Here is a 26,401-nt window from a genome sequence, read left to right on the forward strand (position 1 = left end):
TGTCAAAGCTCTGAGAGAGAGAGACAGAGAGCGCGCCTGGTATGGCGGGTTGATGAGGCCTGCTAGGTCCTGCAGCATGCTGGCACATGACGGGGCTCCCCCAGGCCACCAGTCATACCTGCACAGGTAGAACAATAGTCTGCAGTGGTGTGGTAAGGAGGAGGAGGAGTTGGGCTGACCTGTCACTGTCCAGGTCAACCAGTCTCCTGCTCAACAAAGGATGGTGATGCTGGGCTTCATCTTCAGTGGCCCCAGTGTCCTCTGCTGCTTCTGCCTGGGTGACCACTAACCACACACACACACACACACACACACACACACACCTCTCTTGTTCTGATGGTCATGATGACTAAGCTGAGGGTTCACCTTCATCCCTCCATATGTTTGGGGATGCGACCCTTGACCTGGGGTAAGAAGGCCCAGGTGGGCATCACTGATTCTCTGGGTTCCTCTCTGGCAGTTGAGATGTGAGAGTAGGTGTAGCGATCTGGTCCCTGGTCTCTGGGTCCTCTCTCTGGTCTACCTTTTGTCATTCTCGGTGGAACACTGGATAGGGCAGGGGTGCGCAACCATGTGCCATGGAGGTTCCGTGTGTATGCAGGTTTTCCTTCCAACCCAACACTTTAACAGGTGATTCCACTGATTAACACTCTTCTGTGGCTGAAGGTGTGTTAATCAGTGGAATCACCTGTTAAAGTGTTGGGTTGGAAGGAAAACCTGCATCCACATGGCCCTCCATGGCACATGATTCCTTACCCCTGGGATAGGGGCACTGGATGGTGTGTCCAGGCGTGGTTCATCACCAACATTGACTAGGCTGGTGTGTGACTGGGCTCCTTTACGAGAAAGGTTGCACAGTACGCAGTGTTTTGATAAGTGTGTGTGTGTGTGGATGAGTGTCTGCAGGTGGGAGGCAAGATGAGGGTGCGTGCCTTGGTCGCTGCTTCAGAGCAACCTGACCCCCCCCCCCCCCGAGAAGTAGATTCAAGGCAGTGAACCTTTCAGTTACCTTTATCATGGTTTTATTCAGGTGATAATGATTGTAACCAGTTAGCGGCCCAACCCCTGGTGATGGATCACCATTCTGCTTGTTAAGTTAAACTCTTGAAAAACTAAGACTTCAGACATGTTTGGCCACATAGAGGAGGTCCAGCCTCAATATTTCAGCTCCTCAGCAGGCCATTTTTTTCGGCTGCGGTGTGTAACGCATGTACAGCTGATCCAGCAGCCAATCAGAACCCCTCCTCTAAAGGCGACACGCTGCAGGGAGGGTGTGCATGTGTCATATCGTGGCCCACACTCACGCCAGTTAAGGAGACCTGCTCCTCATTCCAGTGTGCTGCTGCAGGGATCTGGAGCGTGGTGTTTTCACTCAGCCATATTTGGTCAAGTCAACATGTACCACCACTCCCCCCGCACAAGAAATCGTTTGTTTTAGACTCCAGCCAAATCCTGAGCCCAGTCAGATGCCTGGGGAGTTCAGCCAGGCCCGCGTGGAACCTCCACAGATGAAAGCAGCTCTGAGCCCATCAGTGAGGTTGTTAGGAGACCTAGTTGCCTTTAATTGGTGAGTTGAGGGCCCCCGCAGGGCTGGAGACGGTGGAGGCTCATCCCTGGGGTTGGGTTGAGGCTGAAGGTGTGAGGATGGACATCCCTGAAAATTCATGACAAACAAACTTGATGTGTGCCCTAGGGGCTTCAGGAAGGTTCATGGGTTTGTTTATCCTTCAGTCAGACAAAGCGAACCATAATAGTACCCTGGAGGAGGAGGGGCTGGTACCCTGGAGGAGGAGGAGGAGGGGCTGGTACCCTGGAGGAGGAGGAGGAGGAGGGACTGGTACCCTGGAGGAGGAGGGGCTGGTACCCTGGAGGAGGAGGAGGAGGGGCTGGTACCCTGGAGGAGGAGGGGCTGGTACCCTGGAGGAGGAGGAGGAGGGGCTGGTACCCTGGAGGAGGAGGAGGAGGGGCTGGTACCCTGGAGGAGGAGGAGGAGGAGGGGCTGGTACCCTGGAGGAGGCGGAGGACGAGGAGGAGGAGGTGCTGGAGGAGGAGGGGCGGTGCACAACCCATTTAGTTTCGGATGGATTCTTGGGGTGAATACCGGTCATTCTTCTGGTTCAGTATTGAGAGATGATGGGATGTTAAGGGGGTAGAAGGGTTTGGAACTGAACTGCACCTACTCACATGCAGGAACTGATGTAGCACCTCTGGTACTACGAGTAAAAAAAACATGAATGAGCGAAACCAAACGTATGCACACTAATGTTTCCTGATTATCACCCCCCCCAAACTGAGACGGTGCCATCTGGTACTGTAGCTTCATGCACACGCTCATAACATGCACTCACCCGGGACTGATGTCACGGATCCAGACTCCTCAGTTACTTCGGTGTTGGATAACTCCTGGAGAGCAGCAGGGACCAGGTCCACCTCCAGAATGTTGCCCTCAGATGCAGAACTCATCTAAGGGTTTAAGGGCCCCTGCCTCCCGTTTCAGCTCCCATTTCCACTGTGTGCTACTGAACTTGTGCTGTTTTTGTCCAGTCAGAGTGTGTCGCTTTTTTGTTGCTATTCAAACCATGCCAGTTGGCTAACTAGCTAGCATACTGAAGGGGAATTTTACGTGATGAAAGAATTCATCGTACAGCAGAAGCAGGCTGGAAACTCAGAGACGGCTGACACTGGACACTTGAGGTTGAGTCGGCTTCCCCAGCAAATCTGAGTGCCCCCCCCCCCCCATGTGACCTTCATCGAAACACGGCTATGCATCAGGATAACACTGGCATGGTAAGCGTCAGCCTCACTATCAGTTAAGCATCCTAACAACAAACTCAATTTACAATTATAAAAGCACCTATTGAAGACGCCACAGGTTCACCCCCAGCCTCAGGTCAAGGCTCGGGGTCGGATCAGCTGTTGACCTTACAGATGAAGTACAGGGATGAGAAGAAAATTAAAACAGAGGACACAAGAGGAAATTCCTTATCCCTTCCTGATGTGTCAGAGCAACAAGTGTGTGTGTCCAAGCGTGTTGTAGCGTGAATGCTGCACTGCTGATGCTCTCCTGTTGGTTCACATTTCTGTGTGCATGGTAACTCAGTTTAGCTCAAATATTGTGTGTGTGTGTGTGTGTGTGTGTTGTTGGGTGTACGCATGCGCGCGCACACACACACAAACTCCTCTTGTCACACTCAAAATAAACATCCTTTCACAAACGCACAGATGCATTCAGAAAGAACTTTATTTAGACTCTTAACGTGACACACGGGTGTTCAGTTCTGACGCCTGGAGACATGTCGATGGGCTTCTAACAGTTTGACTTTGAGTTTGTTTTATTTTATTCCAACCAAATTGTTTTTGTCGTGAATGGAGAATTGAGGGGGTGTTGGGTCCTGATACTGGTTCCTTAGCATGGGGGAACTCACTGGTGTTTAAGTGTTGAAGTTCTGACTGGATCACTGGAAGAGACTTGTAACAATCAAATATTAATGTAAAATATAGTTTTAGTTATTTCCCTTTCTCTCCTACCAAATGCCTGAGAATGGGTCACAGTGGGGTCGTGACCTCAGCACACCCCCCCCCCCCCCCCACACACACACACACACACAGAGCTCTGAACCAGGGCCATGACGTTTAGTTGTTTGAACTCAACATGTATGTCAGGAAGTGATACACAGGGTGTGATACCACAGCTCTGTGGCTCAGCTGTTGGAGGGGGGTCACAGCATGCAGCCGACGCGCTGTCAGGGCTCCGGTCTTGTTTGACTCTCACAGAACTTCTGTGGTGTTTTGAGGGGAAGTAGACAAGAATGTCTCTGCTCTTTTCAAACAGATGTTTATTGTCCTCGACTTACAAGTGGGCTTGGAGACAACAGCTTCTTGTCTTCAGTCACTACGGAAGACCACGGCTTCATAGTAAAAAACACACACACACACACACAAATGTGCTGAGCAGCCACTTCCTGTCAGCAGCCAGTACAATATGTGCTGGAGAAGACGAGAGGAGGGGATGAGTTTCCTGCGCTGAGCTGCTGGTACACACCAGCCCTGCAGCCTAATGACTGACGACGCTCCTCCAGTCACGTGATTCCAGCTGTGTGTGTTCACCATGGTATGTGTTCACCACAGCAAGTCCCTCTCTGTGTCCACCAGCAACGTCCTCGGGTCATGGAACCCCAGTAGTTTGACGGCTGGACAGAATAATGTGGCTCTGGGCTGAAGAATGTGCTGGTGTGAAAAAATGTGCGGAGACGTGTCAAACACAAGGGTGTAATTTTGAAGGTGGAGGGGCGACGGGCCTCCTTCCCACCACCCACCCCCTCCCTCCTTCACTTTGAAACATCTTATTTTGGTTGTGTTGGGGGGGGGGGGGGCAGACACAGGAAACCCAGTCTGCAGTAGAAATGAAAGACTGTCAGTAATAATGGAGCCCCTCGCAGTCATCAGTTGAGTCCTTTTGCTCTGTCATGGTCGAGGAGGGCTGCAGCTATGGATTATTGATTATTCTGACCATTATTCCCATGATTAATCTTTCAAAACCTGATAAATGCTAATCATAGCTTTGCCAAGCCCCAAGTGATGCGCTGTTACGTCTTCTTTGGTCTGTCCAGCTGCCCACACCCAAAGATGCTCAGGGTAGCTACTTGGACGGTCCTGAGCCGGATGTTCCTTCAGTCTGGACGGTGGTCATCCTGACATTTGAACCACCTTTGAACAAGTTGCTATTTTCTTTATACAAACTTAAGAGTAAAAATGGATGTTTAAATTCTACATGGTGCTGAAAGTTGTCACAGTATATTTGGATTTGTTGCTGAAGATATTCATTATTAAAGTGTGCATCCAGACTTGCTGGTCTACATCTGTGGGTCAGTCATGCAGGAGCAGCTCACCACCATACGCACACCTGAGCCTTGACATTTATTATTCCATGAATTTTGGAACTACTCAGCCTTAACGAATTTCCCCAGTTTATTTCCATCTATACATCCATTTTCTACCACTTATCCTGTTAAAGGTCTGGCACTTGATTTTATGTCAGAAACAACAAAAAGCAGTAAATACAGATTTTTAGGAGCCTGGAGCCGACAGATTTTTGACTTTTTCTGTCGGAAAAAAGACTGTAACAATGATCATAGTAGTTGGTGATTTAATCTTCTTTTGGTGGATGAATGGAGTGATGGTAGCAGAAACACAACAATGTCACCGAACCGGGTCTTGCCCTCAAATCCAGGACGGTAGAGATGACGGCCAGGTAGGGCAGGGATGACGCCAGCTTGTTTCTGATGTGAGCTGTGCTGCTGTAGCACTCATGCTGGTGCGGCGTCTGTCCTGTCTGGCTGGCGTCAGCTGCTCTGTTAAAGGCCAGCTTGTTGTAGCTGATCTGGGACCAGGACACAGACTCTGACATGGAGCCAGTGTGTCGCTCACCTCTCTGGTTTGTCGGGAATGCAGGACCACGTAAGACCTCTAAAGCTCTCGGGAAGAGACACAGGGAGACATTTACAAGCAAAATGTAGTTTTTGTGTTACCAAAACAAACAAGGCTGGTAGTTATTTCTTCTTCAAGCTGACTGTATTTGATAATGTTACAATACTTAATCTGTTTAATAAATGTTATATAAATGTTGCAAGCATGTCACAGCAACTCAGTGAAATCAGAGTGAGCGCAGGTTTCGTTACATGTTAGAAAGCTTTAGATTGTCCAGGTCTTAATTGGGGAAATGAAACTGTTAAAAAAGGGAACTTTCATTTTAGTTGGTGAAAGTTGGAGCAATATTCTTAGTTGTTTAAGTAGTTTTAACTGGTTATGAACCAGTCTGAAGCTAGTCGTCTACTGTTGTGACCCGCGTCAGACCAGGAGGCCAGTGGCAGAAGAGAAGCAAGGTTATTTTAGATGTTTGTCTCCGGCTCAGGTTCCCTGGGATTCAAGATGGAGAGATTTATGTCGGCCAGACTGGAGGACACCGTGTTTACCTGATTTTCTCTGGCCGTGTTACAGTCAGCAATGCTGAGTCAGGTGAAAGGAAGCAGAAGGAAGCTCTCTGGGGAGAGAGGCTGATCCTGGTGGGAAGAAGAAGAAGAGAAAAGAACTCGAGGCAGCATCAAGCATCAAACATAAACATCTGGGGGGGGGGGCATGTGCGGAAGCTCTTTACTACTGTTTTAAAGTCCATTTGAGTTACAAATAAAATTCCTAAAAATCTGGATTGTTTGTGAAACTCACTCCCTCCTCCAGACTGTAACAGTAATATTTGCCTGTCTATCGCTGTTAAATGCACATGACTTAAGGTTAGCAATAACCTCGTTGTGTTGGTAGTATTTTTACAGGGCAACTCTAAACCTATATTCTAATAATGTATTCATGATCCCTCAACTTTGTTTTGCCCTCGGACAGCAGTAAATATTGATCAGTACACAAAATGCATTGTGATCATATTTTTTCGCCCGATGGCACAGCGCTGTTGCTGGGTTCTTACAGCTACAGACTGTTGCTATATTGAGGTGCTTGCGCTGTGATGACGATCTGGTGGAGTTGTCTGGCTACGTGAGACTGCTGTAGCATTCATGGCGTGTCAGAATAGTTGGGAAAATTAGTTCCTGACTGTGAAAATGCCACAAAAGGAAGTTTATTTACGCTTCGTTGTCACTCACAAGCAGCAGTCAGTGTGTTCATCGGCTCTAGCTGGTTAAATGCCACAGGTCTTCTTCCTGGTATCCTTGTTGTTTCCAGCTCACAACCCGAAGGCATGTGAACACACACTGATCCGTGGACACCGACCATCCGAGGAACCCATGACCAAGTGTGTGGAGAGCAGAAGGCCACTCCCCCACAGCATGCTCAGAGAGGCTGCACTAAACACACCAACCAATGATCCATCTGAAGCTGAACACACGACACACAGGACAAGAACGTTCCACAGTAAACTGACGGGATGAAAGCATCGATGTTCTGATTCTAGAAGCTTCTCGCTCGCTCAAATCAGCCCAGTTACAGGGTGAGGACAGTTTCCCTGCGCGGCATGGCTCAGGGGTAGAGTGGCCGTCTAGCAACTGAAGGGTTGCCGGTTCGATCCTCGACCCTGGTGACCATGTTGAAGTGTCCTTGAACAAGATACTGGACCCCTAATTGCTCCTGATGAGTAGGGTGGCACCTTTCATGGCAGCCTCCACCATCAGTGTGTGAATGAGATGAGACTGTAAAGAGCTTTGGGTGCTGCTAAGGTAGAAAAGCGCTGTATAAATGGAGTCCATTTACAGCTGGAGATGAGACAAGCACATACCAAACACTCCAACCTGGGACGAAACTCAAGAAATCTGCAGGAAAGTTTTCATGTACCGTACTCTTCTCTTCATCTGCTCTCCTCTTCTTAACTCCTGTCACTCAACTACTTCATGGCTTGTCCCTCCTCCTCCTCCTCACCACCTCTTCATCCTCTCCTCCCTCTTTGCTGCTTGGCGGTGCCAGATGAGCGCTTCCTTAGCTTCCTCCTCAGTATATCCTCCTCCGCCTCCTCTGGTCTTTAATGTGTTTCAGTAACTGATCAACTGATTTGCTCCAACATGATTGGATCGTTTCAATTGCTGCTGTTTGCGGGACAGAAAAGAACCAACCCTGTCACAGCAGCCCCGCTGCTACACATCTGATACCAGAGCTCTTTCTTTGGAATGATGTTTAAGGTTTCCTCATGAGCTGTGTTAACCACACAGTACTTCCGTTTGAATGCATTTATTTGTATTCCAGGGCAATTCATCTGAACCCAGTTTGGATCCGTGATGTCACCTTCATTCTGATATCTGATCTGTCAGCCGATAAGTACACAACCACAGGATCAGCACCGACCGATATCGCATCTCTACTGCTAACTAGTGTTTTGGTTCGTTATTGCACAATGACACAGACTCCTTGCTGCACACTCAAGTCATTATGGTGTAGCAGCTGTGGTGTAGGCGATGAATCAGCCCCAAGAGCTGCAGAAGCTGGTCTTTCATGCTCCAACATGTTTGGCACCTCAGTGTCCTTTGCTGGTCTGTACCTGACAATATGTAGCTGGCGTGGGAATGAAACCGTACCTCCACTCTAGCAGAGCATGCCAGTTGAGGTGGCGGCCCTTAGTGTGGCTCAGGTCACACGCACTTGAACTGCTGAAAGTCGTGGTCATGGTCTCATGCGGTCCAGAGCACGTCACAGTCGTTTGAACCAGCTGATTTCAGCGCTTCTTGTCTGCCTTCATACCCGTACTGAGCTGCCCACCTGTGATTGGATCATTCATGACATGAATGTGATTCTACACTGAAAAGTGTAATTTGCCTTTTAAACTATTCTCAGTTCATTTTTGTGAGTGTGCATGACTCCAGAAGTCTGGGAATGCTACCCACATACCGTTAGCTTGAAGCTAACTAGACCTGGATGCCCTTGATGGTTCATTCCTGGAGCTTTGGACTGTTAAGCTGTTGGAAGTAGTTAAACACAGAACTGAGTACTTGAAGGCCATGTTACGCTGTTGTCACCCTCATGATGTCAGGCAGTGTAAATGCACTGACCACCAGTGCTTCATGTTCAACTGTGTGTGTTTACCTGTCTGACCTGTACTTGCTATGTTAAATATGTGCGTATATAAATGGAGAAAATGTCATTTGTTCTTGACTGCTTTGTACTAAACAGTCTGTTTTTGGTTGATTTTCCTCGGAGTGGTGAGCGGCCTCCAATTGTAGATTAGACGTTATCTTGCATCTGCCACAGAATGTTTCTGCTTCACATTCCTGTGTTCCACTGGGACTGGCTGTATTTAGTTCTCGTGCACGCCGCCAGTGACATAAGGCTGCATAAGCCTCTCTTCTCCCCCTCTGTCTCTCTGTGATGCTGGTATTCCAGAGGAATGCAGAGTTGGATTCCTCGGCAGGGCTGGAGGCAACCGAGCAGCTCCAGCCTGCAGCTTTCATGTTGCTGCTGCTAAATACAGACCACTACCTCAGTGGCAGGACACAAATACCTGGAAGAAGTATTTATATTCTTTACTCAAGTTAGCTGTACTCCATTATCAGTGCAAAGATTCTGTCTGCCCCTCTAAATTTTAAAGATGTTTCGTTTCTCTGCCTCATCATGATGCCATTGGACAGGAGCTGACAGCGGGCCGCTAACTTGATAATGATCGAAGGAATAATGCAAGTCATCTGGTGTGCAAGTCACAATATTTCCTTCCCTTTTTCTTATCTTCAGCAAACAGCCCTCCCTTCCTCCCATCCAACTAGCCTGTCAACAAATACTTAAAAATATACTGGACATAATGGAAAAGCCCAGCAACGCCGCCACAGCTGCCCGCGGGTGGGGAGGGTGGATGTCACTTGTCACTTTCATTGATTAAAAACAAAAGTCAAACAGAATGGAATAACAGCTGTGTGGAGGAGAGAACTCTGCTGGAGAGAGAATGGAAATACTTTGCTTAGCACAACAGTCTTGAGTTTTATTATTGAATAACATCAAAATCAGATGATTCACTCGCTAAGAAGAGACGGGGACCAACAGGTCGCACAAAACACTGTGCAAATTCATTGGATCATTTTACGGACATGATATCCACAAATGTATGTTTGTTTATAATTGAACCTGCGTTCTTTTATTGTTCTCTCTTTAAAAAACAAAACAAAAACACAACAAACTGAGTTATGGCCCATAGACATAGTATACAGTAAGTAGTAGTTTAAAATATTCTAAAAACTTTGGTTTTTCAGATTAATACATCAGATTAAGAAGGTAAAATCTTTATTTTATATTTTTACTTGTATTGACTACAGGTATTGTGAAATGTATTATGAAAAATCACCATTCATTTTTATTCTTCAACAAAATTCTAAAATTCTATGCTCTGAATTCTGTATCATTTTCTCAGTTGCTGGGTCAAAAATAGCATGGATTATCAATATTTTCGAAGGTAATGCCTTAAATTTATGTAGCAGTTCTAATCTCAAGACCACGAGTTTGGCCCAATGGCTGGTGGTGGGTGGGAAGTGTTAGCATCAGCTAGCTCAGGTCCAGGATGCTGGTATGTCCAGCAGGAATCCTCCTCCTCCTCCTCATGATCAGGAGCAGCAGTCGCTCTTCTAGTCCTCAACGAGCTTTTGGTTCTGTTGACCCAGGTTCCAATGGAGCTTTGGAGGTGCTGCATCATATCACTGCAGAAAAGTAGTCCCGGCTAGTGTCTGATTCTAACGTTACAATGTGTTATCACCAATGTTACACACAATCCTCGTTATATTAATGCAGGTTTAGAGAGAAAAGTATTTTTGATTACTTTTGATGGGTGTGTGCTTGTTCATTGTACATTGTGCTAAGCTAACTACAGTAGTGTGTGCTTTGGGGACGATGGACAGTAACTGACGTTCCCTAAAAGTCAGCAACATTGCTGGTGCGAAGTTTTAGCTCTTTGCTGGTGTGGCACAGCAGCTCATCACATGTTTGTACCTGCTCAGGTGAGTTGAGGGGAATGTTCTCACACTGTTCCTTTCAATGAGGGGTGTCAGAAATGTACAGTCCAAATATTCTTGAGGTGGAATCCATCCAGATTCCTGCTTACTGTCAGGTATCCCACTGGCAGCATTCCAATGCAGTGGATGTTCAGCTCCCACATCCATGAGCTGAGAATGTTGTGGTTCTATGTGTTTAGGTTCCAGGCCACAGTGATGACCCCATCAGGTCCCGTTGACCCAGCGGGGTCGACTGCTGCAGCTGTGCAGGGATCATGTCAATCGAATCACAACATCCTAGTAACTGCAGTCATGACCTGTTGAAAGTGTGTAAACCACTCCAGACCACGAGTCTCTGCTATCACACTATTTAGTAGCTCTAGTTCCACCATATCTTAATTTTGTAGCCCAAACTTGCTCGTCCACCTGTAAGACGCTTGTCCTCTGGGTTCTTGACGCTGACGTCCATTGCTTCATCAGCCAGGAGGCGTAGCAGTGATGTCATCATGAGTAATTCCAACAAAGCTGGAAACAACATCCTAAATTCCTGTGAAGATGCTGTAACTCCCTTCCACTTATCCACTGATTTAATTCTTGTTAGTGGGATGAAAGCTTAACAAGCTATCAGTAGCATTAGCTTTGACTGATGGTATATTATGTTCAGTGGTGCTGATGAAGAAGCTCATTTGTCAGCTACCATCAGTGGCTTGTTACTTGTCGCTTGGATGAGCTGATGATGTTTCATATGGAGCGTGGAAGCTGGCGGGTGTTGTGAAGGAGGGTCAGGACGTTAGCGACGCTGTGCTTGAGGGCGGTGATGTTTTGCTGCAACTTCCCTGCAACCAACAGGAGTTGCAAAAGATTAAACGTGAGTAAGCATGAGAACGCTTGGAACAAGATGGCTGCTGCTGTACACGGAGGGCTTCTTCCATGCTGCTCATCTTGTGAACAACAGTACCATGAAGATAAAACCAGAGGGTAACTGGTGGCGGTGGCGTTGTTCCCTTCATGGTGTACTCTCTCTTCATTGAAGTGAAATTGTTTATGTGACACTGAACTCGGAGCACCAACAGGGTGAAGTTATCAGTGCCAGGGGACAGTTGTGTCAAGAAAAAAAAAAGAGAGAGAGAGAGAGAGAACTTACTGTTAATTGACAGTTGGACCAGTGCTGTAAACCAGTCCAGCCAGGCCCGAGATAGAGGCGCTCTGACTGGTGCGGATAGAACGATTGGTTGACCTCACTGTGACAGTTGACAGGAGAGTTGACACTCGACCGCACTGACACAGGAAGTCAGCATGTCATCGAAGACGTGACACAGTATGTGTTGTGTTGGGGTGCCTGGGGAACGCTGCAGCTGCTGCTGTCTCCACACCTACCACAAAAACAAGTACTCTCACACATTCAGAAATCCTGCATGAACCCCGTACCAAACTGACAGTTCTTACTTTTCCTACAACTGCAGAGTTGTTATCTGTCCTCGCCGCTCAGATAGCGAGATCCTGAACGTTATTATCATGATGAGGCAGCTCTGTTCCTTGGTGATGGGTTAATGTGAACTCTACGGAGCATCTAAATGGAACGTAGCCCCTGATGAAGATCTGGAGTCAACGATCAAAGACAATGTAGAGAAGAACTGAATGGACTCAAAGAGCTGTTGGTTTGGTTCTCTGGTGATAGATACACACTGACAGCGAGGTGGACGGTTTGTCTCAAAAGTGATGAAGTCATCATTTGTGCTGTTTTTTTTTTTTTTTAAGGTACATTAAGCAGGAATCCCTCAGGGTCGTGGGTTTGAAGAGTCTTGTGGTGCTGTTCTCCATCAGGCTGTTTGTTGTTGCAGTATCCAGTGCAGTATTCGCTAGCTAAGAAATGTGTCAAAGTACTGGAATGGAATGTTGACACACAGTTAGCCTTGAATAAATCATGCGCCGCCCGCAATTTAAAAGTTGCAGTAGATCCCACTTTGATTTTGATTAAATGTTTATTAATCATACAGCCCTACTGCAGCAGTATCCCAGCATACAAATGGTGTTCTTCAGTTTAAATGCTTCTGTGTGTAACGACCCAAGAACGATGGTTCCCTCTCACGATGTGGATCATGTCCCAGTCTTGCAGTGAGAGATGTTTCTGATGTGGTTCATCTCTACTGTGTAGTAGGTGTGTGCTGTTGGTGCTAGCACAGTGAGCGACGTGCTTGTGTCCCTTCAATGAAACACTAACGAGGTCCCAGTCATAGCCTCCATGTTGCTTTAGTGTTTTCCTGCCAAAGTGATGTGACTCTTCCTCATTTCTCTGCAGTAATTACTGACTCGACACTTCCTCTTTCAGTCAAAGCCGACGGGGTCTTTGTTTAGAAACCTCACAGACTGAGGCAACCTGACTGATGGGAAGCGTTCGATCTTCCTTTGGGTCTTTAGCTCTGACATGGACAACCTCTGAGGGCAACCTCTTGAAAGCCGTGCAATGTTCAGGCCCGTCTGAGGTTCATGTGAGTCATCTCTGGTCTCTCCTTGAGTGAAACAAACTCTCATTAATAGCCAGACCAGACAGGATACGCTGCTCCCAGCTGAATCATAGCTGATTGTATACAGATGGCTGAAATGCCCTTTTATGGCATCTATGTTTTTTTATAACAGGATGTGACATCAGGACATCTGAGTGGGACCTCCGTCTCTCTGAACAGCAAAGAGAAGTTTCTTAGCATGCTTGTGTACGATAGCGCTGCACATTCCAGAGAGCCGTACACAACTCCTGCCAAGAGCAGGCAGGTTTGAGCACATTGACCCTACGCTGTGACTCTGAGAAATAATCGGAGTCTAACATGTTTATTTAAATCAACAAGGTAGTTTAACTTTTCGACTTGCGTGTCAGAGTTTAAGTGAATGTCCTGAGTTGCTCAGGTGGTCAAGAGGTTAGAGCACATGCCACATACGCAGCTGACCGCGGTTCGAATCCCGTCCAGCTCTCCTCTCTAGTGGTAAATAAAGGTGTGTATGCCCAAAAAAAATTAAAAAGTAATTGTCCTGGTAATATAATGTATCAGGATGATGTTACAAATGTATGAGTAACTACCATGTACTTTGTCAGTCGTGGTGGTTGGATCTCCTGTCAGTGATTGTAAGCTGCTGTGTGTGGTGTGTTCCACAGCCAGGGAGAAGAGGCCTCGGGTTCATCAGCTGACAGGGCAGGAAGGCTCGCCAACGCAGTTTCATCAGGTATTTATGTAGTTCACTCACCTTCTCTGTAGTATAAAGACACCGGTTCTACCAACTCCTGCTGTCAGAACCATGGAGCTCAGGTCGTGTCTTCATTAGCTATTCCATAGCGATACCCTCCGCTCTGCTCCCTGGCCTGGTTTACAGCCTGCATCCTCCTGTCATCAAGAGGGAGGGAGGACATGATAGAGAGCAGGATGTCAGGTTCGAGGTGTCAGGGAGTCTGTGTCATTCAATCCCTCGGAGCTCTGATGTCAAAATGCCTTGCTGTTTTCTGCGCACGTCGGCAGTCTGCTGCTGCTAACATGTAAACATGCTCACCGAGGCTCAGTGCTGAGACACGCTTGTTTAGAAGAAGGATGCCACTATCTTCCTTTTCTTTGGCACAGCTACTTTAATGTAGAAAATAAATACAAATTAACACATGGATACAAAAAGGCCTCCTAACTCCTCAAGTGTCCCCAAAAACATGACAAAGTCCAATTCAAAGGTACATTCCAACTTACAGCTCAATTAGATTACAAAAAGCACATGTATCCATCCCTCCATTGTTTATCAGTTAAGGGTCACAGGGTGGGGGTGGAGCCTATCCCAGCTGACTGCGGGTGAGAGGCGGGGTTCACCCTGGACGTGTCACCAGTCCGTCGCTGCATATTCATTAATATTGTTCATTATTGTCCGTGTGACCCCACCTTTTGCCCTATGCCAGCAGGGATAGGCTCCAGCTCTCCACCATCCTGTACAGGACTGAAGGAGATGGATGGGGGGATAATTGTCTCTGTAACAAGAGTTTCAGGAGTGGGAGGAGCAAGTGGCTGCACCTGGCCGCTGCGTTTGTTTACTATAAAGTTTGTGTGTTTTATGTGGTGACAACAAGATGAGACGTGTCAGAGTTCATACGTAAGAAACCTGAAACAGTGTGACAAGGCAGCAACACCAGAAGAGAAGCCTGGCGGTGGTACGAGGTCATAAACTTGCTCTCTCCTTCTGTCTGCGTTGACACTTCTAACCTGGCTGTATTTTACCTGCAGGACTCTCAGTAACGCTGTTCTCAGGGACATCAGACATTACACAATAGAAAGTCCTAATCATGACTGGAAGTCGGAAGTGACAATACATTTGAAATAATGCGGTAATTGTCGGTCACCTTTTTCATAATTATCTAATGATGACTTGCTGTATGAAAATTATGAGTAATACTTCATTTTACTGTGACAGAATAATAATTGCAACTAAATTCAAGGGAAAGCCTTTATCTATTTTTCATTAACTAGCAGAAATTGGCTTCCACAGGGACCAGCAAATTAGTGAGTAAATAATTTACTTACCAATTATGAGAAGGCGTCGGTGTCCATGTGTCTGGCATGGCGTTAGTTGTAAAGCTTCGGTTTAGCGACACGGGAGAGAAAGTGTCGGGAGCAGAGCCGGTGCCTCCTGACCAGGGTGCAGGTCATTCACTGAAAGCCACTTCGTACAGTATGTCGGCACCAGGTCTCGTCCCAAGTAGATTCTCCTGGACTTTGTGTTTTCTGTAGGTCTCAGTGACTTCTGCTCACGTGGGGAGACTAAAGTATCTGTAATTGTGCTCTGCTGTTGTTTCGCCAGGCTTTGACGACCTTTAGCTGTCTCTTTGTCTTAACTCGTAACCTGAGCAACCCAGGCTTTTCTCTGTGCTGTCTCACATGTGACACACATCAGTCCTGTTGCTGCGGGACGTTCCATCTTTAACTTTTCAAGTTTTGGGCAGCTCATCTTCCTGTTCAGCGTCGCTGTATCTGAATCCAATTGGCATGTAACAGATGTTGAGCTGTTTTCCGACACCAGTTCGCCATCCTGCTTTTTGGTATCTGTGTTGGTCACTCTGCAGCCTGGACGCCTGATAGTCACGTGATCATACACACACCTGACACACACACACACACACACACACACTGTCAGAGCAGCTGACGGCCGTGACCAAACTCAGCACACTCAGAGGAGAAGGAGTAACATTTGTAGACACGTGCACATATTTATCTACAATTAAAATGTGCATTTGCATTATTCGTGCAGCAGTGGTGGGAGGCATGTGTTGTTGCTGCAGGAGACCCTGCAAGCAGACCAAGTGTAGAGGATGGGGGGGACGCTCACATTCGTTTTGGTGAGAGCAGGATTATTCGAGTAAATAAACATGGACAGACGTTTATTAAATCTCCCTGTGTGGAAATCAGATTCTGGAGTGGAGGCGGGTGTCAGCATTTCGGGCTTTTGTCATACCACCAGTAAATCCTCTTAGGGCTGCCGCTAAATCAGGGGTTCCCAAACTTTTTAGGCCGTGCACCCCCTTCTATATCCCAACTGGGCTGACACACCCCCACTTCTCCACACCTTCGGGAAAAAAAGGCAACAATGCCACATACAATGCCTAGAAGATAACTTCTACACTTCATCTCAAGATGAGGTGCATTTTGATTAGCCTGCATTTATTTATTAATTAAACTGGCAGCTTTTGATTTTAAATTTTACAAAGGAAATGTTTATTTACACGTTTTTGTGTTGGAAAATCCAATTGAAAAATAACCCCACTCCAAACCGCCATGACATGTTCTATCTCGCGCATCCCCGAAAGGCAGCTCCCTGCTCTAAACCATACTTAATGCCAAGTTGATGCCAAAATTCTGAACTCGTGTGGCTACTTGTGTTTCTATGGCACCAAAGCTACATGCTGTTCTACTGCAGTCTGAAATTCAGCTCAGGGATCAATGCCTTCTGGTTCCACAACACCAGAATCAATGAACACGTGGTACACAAGGCTAGGGTTCAAGACTTGACCCTCGAACACGCGTGACCTGTCTCTGCTTCTCTGGGTGTCCTGCAGGTGTGAGTTGGCAGGAGGAGCAGAGCAGTAATCATGGTGGCCCTGTCACTGAAGATCGGCGTGGGGAACTTGGTGAAGACCATGCAGTTTGAGCCCTCCACCATGGTGTACGACGCCTGCCGCATCATCAGGGAGAGAGTGACCGAGGCTCAGCTGGGACAGCGTAAGACACACAAATACACACACACACACACACACACACACATACACACACCATGCTGACATGGAGGGCTTTTGGATGAAGAGCCCCTCCATATATCTGCCAGCGTTGGAGGTGTTTTTCTGGCTCATAGTTCAGTGAGAACAAATCAAGTCCAGATTCCTCCTGCTCGGGACCAGCAGTTCTCGGAACTAAGAACTTAGAAAAGTACTTGATAAACTGGCACCACATGAGGGTCCCAGGGCTGCTCAGCCTCATCAGTGGGATTTACGTGTTGTAATTTTTCATTTGTCACCATTTTTTCAGCATTCCAGTAAGATTCATGGAAAGTGTTTAAATTTGTTAAGTTCCAAAGAGAGAAACGGAGTTTTTAGCCCCATGGAGTCAGTGCTGATAGGATGAGAGCACTTAGCACCTGGAAGTGGTGTAAAACACGTGTCCTCAAAAACAGAAAGCCTCTAATAGATAATCCAGATTGAGGTTGAGATCCTCGGCCATGCTGGGATTATAATCACCCGCTGCTCTTCCCCCGGCCCTCAGAATGAAACTCAAATGAACTTTACTTCCTGTTGACCATGTGACTTGTGGAATGTCTCATATCTTAAGCGGGGGGATGATTCTGGGTATTTCCAAAGAGAAAATATATTTTTGCTGTGAACTGGAAGTAACTGACACAACAATGCAGCAAAAAAACAAGATTCCTGAAGGACTCTGATGATTGTGGGTCATGTGTCCTATTTCAGAGCAGGCGAAGTCTCTGTTTTTGATGTCTCGCTGAAGTTTTTACATCTTGTATCTTCAAAGTGCAACAAAGTGAGAAAATGATATAACCCATAATAAGGATGCTGTCATGCACGCATGTGGAGTCGTGAGGTCTTTTTTTCTCAAGGCCTTCGTGGTTTAGTTCTTCGGGTGCATTTGTGTCCCTCACTTGTTCACATCCTACCTTTTTTCAATCATTTTTAAAACACTTAGAATTTTTTTTTTTTGCTTTGAAAGGAGCTTTATGAAGATGTCTGACTGTAAAAATGCATTGATGGCATAGATTGACCTTGTTAGTTGAAGCGAGGCCAGGTCAGGGCCAGGCTTGTCTTAAGTCCAGAAGATTAGTTAAACCACTTTAGTCGAACAGAAAATGACCCTGTCTTTGTCCATGAACCTGCTGGAATCAAACTCCTTCTCACTGTTCGCCTGTGTCAAATCAGTTTACTCACTGCCTCCTCCAGCACAGAAACTACAGGAATTAGTGAGTGGACGAGCCTCATTACTGCTGCTTCCATTCACTGGATCACAATCTACGGGAAGCCCCACCTCAGCAGTGAGCCACTTATGTCTGTAGATGTCTGCAGTGGACCTGATCGTTCAGCTGATAAACCCAGATTATATGCCTTGTTCCTCTGGTGCTCTCTGTGTACGCTGTTGGTCATCTCTGTACGTCAATGGCCATAAAAGGCAAACATGTATGGTCCAATGCTTCTAATGTGATGATGGCGCCTGCCTTTGAGCTACGTTGAACTCAGCGGCGCCGTCTTGCTGGCAGGTGTGAGCTGGCGTGGCTCGTCCCAGGCTGCCGTCTCAGCCCTCCTGCAGTGACCTTTTATTTACGTCGTTTAACACTAGAATGAAGCTGAAATGATCATTTATTCCTATTTGAAGCAGCTGGTCCCTGCACACGCTTGAGCTGGGCCAGCATCTGATGCTGACTTTGACCATTTCAGTCACGTCATCAGACACATAACAGTCAGATGTTCATGAAGTAGATTTGACTGAGGAAGTATAGATGTTGGAGGTGACATGGCCGGCGGCGTGCCTCGTGACCTTGGTCTAAGTGATTAGAGGTCTTAGCAGCGCTGCAAGCTGGCAAGTTACTTCATGCTGCACAAGCTCTTTGGACAGCAGCTCTCAGAGTTACCTGACCCAACCTGTGCATCAGCTCCCACGGACCATGACGTGGCGTTGCCTAACATCGCTAATTGTATCTGCTCTCCAGTGTGTGACACCAGTCATTGCACGCCTCTTTCATGTGACCACTCTGATCAACCTCTGCATATCCAAATGTGGCGAAGCACAACCACCATTACTGCTACTCAGTCGGTGTGTCTCTCCCCTGCTGCAGCCAATGACTATGGACTGTTTCTGTCGGATGAAGACCCAAAGAAAGGCATTTGGCTGGAGGCCGGGAAGGCCCTGGACTACTACATGCTGAGGAATGGAGTAAGTGACACACTTCAAACACATACAGGCCCAGACAGGGACTATATGACACCTACCGGGACAGAGGCCGACTAAGGACCTCCTGTAGGGGTCTACAACAATGACTGGGCCTTCTGTCTGCTGCTAAATGGACTTAGACACCATCTTACATGGTCCGCATCGAAATATCAATAAATGCACAATTCCACAGGTACAGTGTTGTGAGTAGTCCTACCTTGCCTGGGCCCGCCCCCTTGTACAGTCGTCTCGAAGTTGCGGGAGATATTTTAGTTTAAAGAACAGGATTCAGATAAATAAATCAGTGAGTCAGCCAGCAGAATTCTCCCTGCCTGCCGTGAGTGTCTCCGCTGAGCTCTGACAGCAGTGAGCAGAGGCGGCTTCTGTTGAGACAAGCTTGTGAATTCACAGCGTGGTGCGTCACTCCTGTGAAGCAGCTGGTTCTGGGTCAGGTCTGGGTCCCCCTGCAGTCAACAACAGTAATCAGCCAGTTCCGACTCAGGACATGATGCTGCATAAATAGAACGAATCATTGGATGTGCTGCTCCACACAATGACTGTACTGTATTGCTATAAAAATAAGCACAATAGATGGACACTGCGTGTTTCACACGACAAACTGAAAAATGCTCTGATCAAGCAGAGGGACGTGTCCCTTTTATCTCAGCCAGACTCAGTTGGTAACCTTCAAGTGGTGCTGACAGCATCAGTGTGTGACCACCAGTGGAAACGGAAACCCTGGCAGCCTGTTTTTCATTTTATGGCTAGTTTCCAGTGGTCCTCTGGTGAGATGTTCTGTCTGTGCTCTGCAAGAATGACTGGCTTTGGTGATTGAATCAGAAAGAGTGAATGAATCTACCAAACAGGACTCCCAGATATTGGGAACATCGCTGAGGAATAGAAATTCTCTTTTGTGAATTTCCAAATCAGCTGTTGGATAAACCCAGACAGGAAAGATGTGTTGGGTAGTCGATGCCGCTCCTGATCGATCTCGTCTGTCTCTCAGGACACTCTGGAGTACAAGAAGAAGCAGAGGCCTCTGAAGATTCGCATGCTGGACGGCACAGTGAAGACCGTCATGGTGGACGACTCCAAGATTGTCAGCGACATGCTCATGACCATCTGTGCTAGAATAGGTCCGCCCTGTCCCGCCTGTCCCTCACAGCTCACCTGGCCTGGTGGCTGAGATGCTAAACTCTTGTGTGTGTGTGTGTGTGTGTGTGTGTGTGTGTGTGTGTGTGTGTGTGTGTGTGTGTGTGTGTGTGTGTGTGTGTGTGTGTGTGTGTGTGTGTGTGTGTGTGTTAGGAATTACAAACTATGATGAGTACTCATTGGTGCGGGACATTGGTGAGGAGAAGAAGGAGGAGACTACAGGCACCCTGAAACGAGACAAGACGCTGCTGAGAGATGACAAGAAGATGGAGAAGCTGAAGCAGAAGCTACATACAGACGATGAGTGTACGCCACACACACACACACACACACACACACACACACACACACACACACACACACACACACACACAGAGTTTCCAGTGGAAAAAAAAGCCTAAGCAGCATTTTGAAAGGTCCCACTTTTTGGGGTTTGAGGGTCCTGGATGTGAATGGAGCACCGGTTATGTGTTGAATGAGAATATCTTGGTGTGGGCAGAGCCTTGGGTTGTGAAAAGGTAAGCTGAAGTGGATGTTTTTGCCCCCCGCCCCAGTAAACTGGCTGGACCATGGCCGGACGTTGAGGGAGCAGGGTGTGGAGGAGACGGAGATGTTGCTGCTGAGGAGGAAGTTCTTCTACTCTGACCAGAACGTGGACTCCAGGGACCCCGTGCAGCTGAATCTGCTCTACGTTCAGGTGAGCAGGACCTCTGGACCAGGGCTCCTGGCTCACACCTTCGTTAATGAATCAGCCCCCCGTCCTGACTGAGCTCACCTCCAGCTGCACCTCTGAATTATATTAACATTGACAGAGTTGAACAAACATTTGATGTATAAACTTTAAAACACCAACGAAGGATCAATGTAGGAGGAAATAAGACACACATACACCCATATAAATACAAACACACGTATACACCTACACACACAGATCCATTTATACACACAAATACAACTATACACACATTTAAACACAAATAGACACACATCGACACGTTTACTTAGATATACGCACATACAAATACACATGCAAATATGAGATGGTTTACATTGCTCTGTGTGTGTGTGTGTGTGTGTGTTTGTGTGTGTGTGTGTGTGTGTGTGTGTGTGTGTGTGTGTGTGTGTGTGTGTGTGTGCGTGTGCGTATGTTTGTGGACAGGCCCGTGATGACATTCTGAATGGATCTCATCCAGTCTCCTTCGACAAGGCCTGTGAGTTTGCAGGGTATCAGTGTCAGATCCAGTTTGGTGACCACAACGAGTCCAAACACAAGTCCGGCTTCTTAGAGTGAGTTGTGCCTGATATTCACAGCACAGCCTCATCCTGTGTGAACTCATCCTCAGGCCTGTGTGACCCTAGTTGACCTTTGTCCTCCTCAGTTTAAAGGAATTCCTTCCCAAAGAGTACATCAAACACAAAGGAGAGAAGAAGATCTTCCAGGTAAGAAAGCAGGCCTTGATGATGGAGTCCGTTCAGGTCTGACAGCCTGTTGCAGTGTGGCCCTGCAGTGATGTCCTTCTAGCTGCTCTGATGGTTCCTCTCATCTGCACAGGCACACAAGTACTGCCAGAACATGACGGAGATCGAGGCCAAAGTCAGCTACGTGAAGCAGGCCAGGTCTCTGAAAACCTACGGCGTGTCCTTCTTCCTGGTCAAGGTGAGGTCAAGGTCATCTGGAAAGAGACTAGAGGCAGTCAGAGGACTAACTCCCATTGGTTCACTCCACTAGAATATCAGCTGGTACCAGATGATGTTATTGTCGTAAGAAACTACTGAACATGTACACGCAGTAACTGCAGTGTGCTACATCGTCACTGCAGCTTCAGTCACTCATGTATTTCAACACTCTGATGACCACATTTTGATATTTAATTTGGCTTATTTTAAAAGGGAGACATTTTTATGACTTGTCACTTGGAACAAAATTTACTGTTGAGGTTTAATTAAACAAACGCGCATCAGTCTGATTGTTTTCGACGCATCAAACGTCCCGCAGGAGAAGATGAAGGGGAAGAACAAACTGGTGCCTCGGCTGCTGGGCATCACCAAGGAGAGCGTGATGAGGGTGGATGAGAAGACCAAGGAGGTGATGCAGGAGTGGAACCTGACCAACATCAAGCGCTGGGCCGCCTCGCCCAAGAGCTTCACCCTGGTCAGTTCATAGTGGCACTCAAGCTTTGAGCTTGTTGTTTCAGTTTTGGCCAGCAGAGGCAGAGAACACAACGCTGACGTAAACCCCCTTTTTACATTGATATGCTGAACACGATCATCCATTTGGAGGTACAGCTGGTGGCTCCACATCTGCAGGCGGTGCAAAGTGGCTTTTGTAGTTTTCTCTGAGACAGAAGGGGTTAAAGAGGCTGAATATTTGAATGCATCAGCAACAAGCTTCAGCGGTGACTTTCTGTATGAGACAGTGGCAGCAAATGAGCCTCAGCCAGGACAGTAGCTCTAAAGCTCTGTAGCACGTCACGTTACGCACGTTACGTTCTCTGATACACTGCTGCTCTATCAAGATCATTAGTAGTTTTTGAAGTATTTTGTTGGGCTTTTCAAGTTTTATTGTGAACAGTAGAAATCCTGAGCTAAATGCCAGCGTGTGTGCAGGACTTCGGAGACTACCAGGACGGCTACTACTCTGTGCAGACCACCGAGGGCGAGCAGATCGCTCAGCTTATTGCCGGGTACATTGACATCATCCTCAAGAAGGTAACAGCCAGCATGAAAGTGACTCCGACCTCTGACGTCGCTGTGGTGAACTCATCATTTCACAGCACAACTACCTGAACTGCCGATCAAAAATATGTTGTTTTGTCAAGTGTTTGTTTGTTTTTTTCAACAATGTTGTGAATTTTGTTTGTACATCTACATTTTTTGGATCAGCATCAATAAAAGGAGTACTTTAATACTTAAGTACATTTTGCTGACAGTACTTCATGTACTTAGTATATGAAGAATATCAGCGGGTAAATCCACATCAGACCATTATCCAGCATCAGTGGGGCTCCATGTCTCAGTGCTCAGTCTTTTATGCTGTCCAACTGCTCTGAAACCTGTAACTTGTATTTAACGTCATCATTACTGACATCATCACTGCCCTTTGACAGAAAAAGAGCAAAGACCACTTTGGCCTGGAGGGAGATGAAGAGTCCACCATGCTGGAAGACTCTGTGTCTCCTAAAAAGTAAGTGTGTTCCTGATGCAGCAGCTTTCAACGGCTCTCTAGACTGATAAATCTTCATCAGTCTGTCTGATGCTAGATGGCGTCCTGCTGCTGTCTCGCTCCCTCGTTAGGGTCTGGACCACAGCTGTCTTCTAATGATGTTGCATTTATTATCTTGAGAGGCAACATGGCGAGTGTCACGTTTCAGTGCAGTCCTACTACCTCTCTGAGCACGCAGCAGTTGAATGACCTGATTGACCAGACTTCTTTGTAGCCTCTTGTTGCAAATCTGGTTGCAGGTCTGACCTTGATAAACCTTTTGTCTCAGAGTGTGTATCTGGGCTCCATGGGTGGAGGTGTTACCGGTCAGAGCGACAACTGCCGTGAGGGAGTTCAAGTCCTTTCTCTCCCTCCCTCTTGCAGGTCAACAGTGCTGCAGCAGCAGTTCAACAAAGTGGGCAAGGTGGAGACGGGCTCAGTGGCCCTGCCAGCCATCATGCGCTCAGGAGCCGGAGGTCCAGAGAGCTTCCAGATGGGCTCCATGCCTCAGGCCAAGCAGCACATCACCAGCGGACAGATGCACCGAGGACACATGCCTCCGCTGGTAAACACACTTCCTTCCCTTGCAGGCTTCCACACTGGCACATGGCCACTAAAACAAGTAATGATAGAATGACTTGGAACCTCAGATTCCTCATCTGCTCTGCACCCTTCAGAACGTGGATAGAAGGAGTTCATACACTGGTCATCAAACGTATGATCCAAGTATCCAGCCTGCTTCATTTTAGTCATTAGTTCCTTGAGCCAGGGACATCAAGGAGGACGTATCCACACGTAGAAGTGCTCATACCCTATCCCAGATGACATTGGGTGAGAGGGGTTCACCCTGGACAGGTCACCAGTCCGTCGCAGGGCCATCAGGAGCAAGTAGGGGTTCAGTATCTTGTCAAGGACACTTGGACATGGTCACCAGGGGAAGTGAGGCTCGAACCAATGACCCTTCAGTTGCTAGATGGCCACTCTACCTCTGAGCTGTGCCAGCCCCTAAAGTCTGAGTCTTATATAAAGTCTGAATGCCCTGAGTTCATGTCTCTGAAATCGTTCCAGGAAGAATTCATGATCCCTTTTTGAAAAAGTTCCAGCTGTGTTGACTTGAATCAGATGCGACAGACTTGAATGATAAACCTGATCATGTTCTGGATTCACGTGTTAACCAGTCTCACGACTAAATCCAGCATCAAGGTGAAACCTGACATGTCTTTGTGGTCTTCACTGTTGTTCTGAAACTGTTGACACGTTCTAGTTCTCCTTCTCCAAAATATTCATTGTATAGTGAAGTTCTTGATATCTCCTCACACTGATGATTGATGTGTTTGTGATGGGCTTTTGTGTGTCCCCAGACATCAGCCCAGCAGGCCCTGACTGGTACCATCAACTCCAGTATGCAGGCTGTCCAGGCTGCCCAGGCCTCGCTGGATGACTTTGATACCCTGCCCCCCCTGGGAACTGATGCGGTGAGATTTGACCCTCTGTTCTTAGTGCAAGAGGATGATCAACCTCTGTCCTGATGAGTGCTGAGCATTGCATTCTGGGCCTTTGTCTCATCTCCAGAACATTCTACTTTGTTTCAGGCGTCCCAAGCCTGGCGCAAGAACAAGATGGATGAGTCCAAGCACGAGATCCATTCACAGGTGGACGCCATCACAGCCGGCACCGCGTCGATGGTCAACCTCACTGCAGGTCCCGACACAGGAACACGCCCCTTTGCTTCATATCGACTTGTGCTCATTTGTTGTTTGTTGTTTACAAGTGTAACCACACTGGCTGCACTGTGATCAAAATCATGTGTCCATCTACCTGCTTCAGGTGACCCAGCAGAGACCGACTACACAGCAGTGGGCTGTGCTGTCACCACCATCTCCTCCAATCTGACGGAGATGTCCAAGGGTGTCAAACTGTTGGCAGCCCTCATGGAAGATGAAGGAGGGAACGGACAGCAGCTGCTGGGCGCCGCAAAGAACCTGGCGTGTGCTGTCTCTGACATGCTGAAGACGGCCCAGCCTGCCAATACGGAGGTACGTGGTTCTGATAGCTTTGTTTCAGTAACATTGATAATATGTGTCGGCCAGCCGTCTCACCAGACTGTTGCTTTCAGCCTCGCCAGAATCTGCTGCAGGCTGCTGGAAATGTGGGCCAAGCCAGCGGAGAGCTGCTGTCTCACATCGGGGAGACCGACACTGATCCGCAGTTCCAGGTAGGACTGTCTTTGGTGGCACGACTCTGTTTCTTCAACTCAAAGTGAGACCTCAGAACTCGGACTTATGAGTCAGCTTTTTTTGTGCAGATGTGAACACGGTGGGTGTGGTGGTCTGAGTTCACTTCTCTGTCCTTGCAGTTCATTCACAAAGCGCTCCCGGTTCACGTCCCCCTTTGACATTATATTATGGCCCCCTGGACTTGCCATAGACAAAATCACATGAACCGGGAAACTCAGTTCCCAAAAAAAAGCCATCTTGTTCCAAGTGAAAATGACCCCTAATCCAAAGCAGTTGAGGTTTGAGCCCCAGATAGTGTGAACAGAAAGAGGACTTAGTCTTATTTCAAATGGACTGACAATGTGAACACAAGAAGAACTGACCGCTCCACTTTGAGAGCTCTGAGTCCAGTTCTCCTGTCATGTGTGAGATCACCCTAATTTATAAGAACAGGTACATAACACGTAACCTTCTCAAGAAATATGCTTTTACTCCTCGAGAGCAGAGCCGGTGAAAGTCACCATAAACCAGACCAGGTCAGACCTCCTATATCTGAACCTGGTGGCCAGTCTGTCAACAATTTAAATTCCTGGATATTAAATGCGTACGTCCTGTATTCGTCCCAGTAATATTGGTTATGAAAACATACAATCGTCTCTTCTCTACCAGCCAGTATTCATGTCACTAGGGTTCTATTCTACTGGATGAAACATCACCATCACTGTTTTAAAGAACAGCTGCATCCAGGTGCTCTGGAGGGTTCTCCTGCCTGTGGAGAACATCTGGATCCAGGTGTTGAGTGAAAGAACAGATTGGGACGTTCCTGAGCCTAAAGCACTCCCGTCAGCTCTCGCAGCAGAGGCTTGTTGCTGGATGGATCCAAACATTTAAACTTTTTAAGTCTGTGAACGTCGGCCAGTGGAATAT

The 26,401-nt window shown here is 47.3% G+C and overlaps 1 protein-coding gene and 1 long non-coding RNA gene across 5 annotated transcripts in view; one reads left to right on the forward strand and one right to left on the reverse strand.

The window, feature by feature from the left end:
• Positions 1-26,401, forward strand: part of tln1 (talin 1) — a 59,333-nt gene that overhangs the window by 764 nt on the left and 32,168 nt on the right. For 2 of the 4 annotated variants that reach the window (XM_086188533.1, XM_086188536.1), the window contains exons 2-18: positions 13,609-13,676; positions 16,534-16,696; positions 18,810-18,907; positions 19,911-20,040; positions 20,210-20,362; positions 20,611-20,753; positions 21,216-21,343; positions 21,436-21,496; positions 21,609-21,713; positions 22,053-22,208; positions 22,664-22,765; positions 23,164-23,240; positions 23,643-23,823; positions 24,620-24,733; positions 24,851-24,959; positions 25,086-25,294; positions 25,375-25,473. In XM_086188533.1, coding sequence (XP_086044659.1) covers positions 16,567-16,696; positions 18,810-18,907; positions 19,911-20,040; positions 20,210-20,362; positions 20,611-20,753; positions 21,216-21,343; positions 21,436-21,496; positions 21,609-21,713; positions 22,053-22,208; positions 22,664-22,765; positions 23,164-23,240; positions 23,643-23,823; positions 24,620-24,733; positions 24,851-24,959; positions 25,086-25,294; positions 25,375-25,473 — 1,995 coding nt within the window. In that variant the 5' untranslated portion in view covers positions 13,609-13,676; positions 16,534-16,566. Of the gene's footprint in view, positions 1-13,185; positions 13,449-13,608; positions 13,677-16,533; positions 16,697-18,809; positions 18,908-19,910; positions 20,041-20,209; positions 20,363-20,610; positions 20,754-21,215; positions 21,344-21,435; positions 21,497-21,608; positions 21,714-22,052; positions 22,209-22,663; positions 22,766-23,163; positions 23,241-23,642; positions 23,824-24,619; positions 24,734-24,850; positions 24,960-25,085; positions 25,295-25,374; positions 25,474-26,401 lie in introns of those variants that run through there. The other 2 variants (XM_086188534.1, XM_086188535.1) reach the window with 2 other exon arrangements.
• Positions 11,006-13,788, reverse strand: LOC147244378 (uncharacterized). Its single transcript, XR_015110503.1, has 3 exons — positions 13,698-13,788; positions 11,605-11,833; positions 11,006-11,296 (listed from the first exon to the last, which is right to left on the reverse strand). It is a non-coding gene; the product is annotated as an uncharacterized LOC147244378 (long non-coding RNA).

Source organism: Aulostomus chinensis, chromosome 19 (genome assembly GCF_037954235.1).
Source record: "Aulostomus chinensis isolate RoL2024-O1b breed Wild chromosome 19, RoL_Achi_v1.0, whole genome shotgun sequence".
Classification (NCBI taxonomy): Eukaryota; Metazoa; Chordata; class Actinopteri; order Syngnathiformes; family Aulostomidae; genus Aulostomus; species Aulostomus chinensis.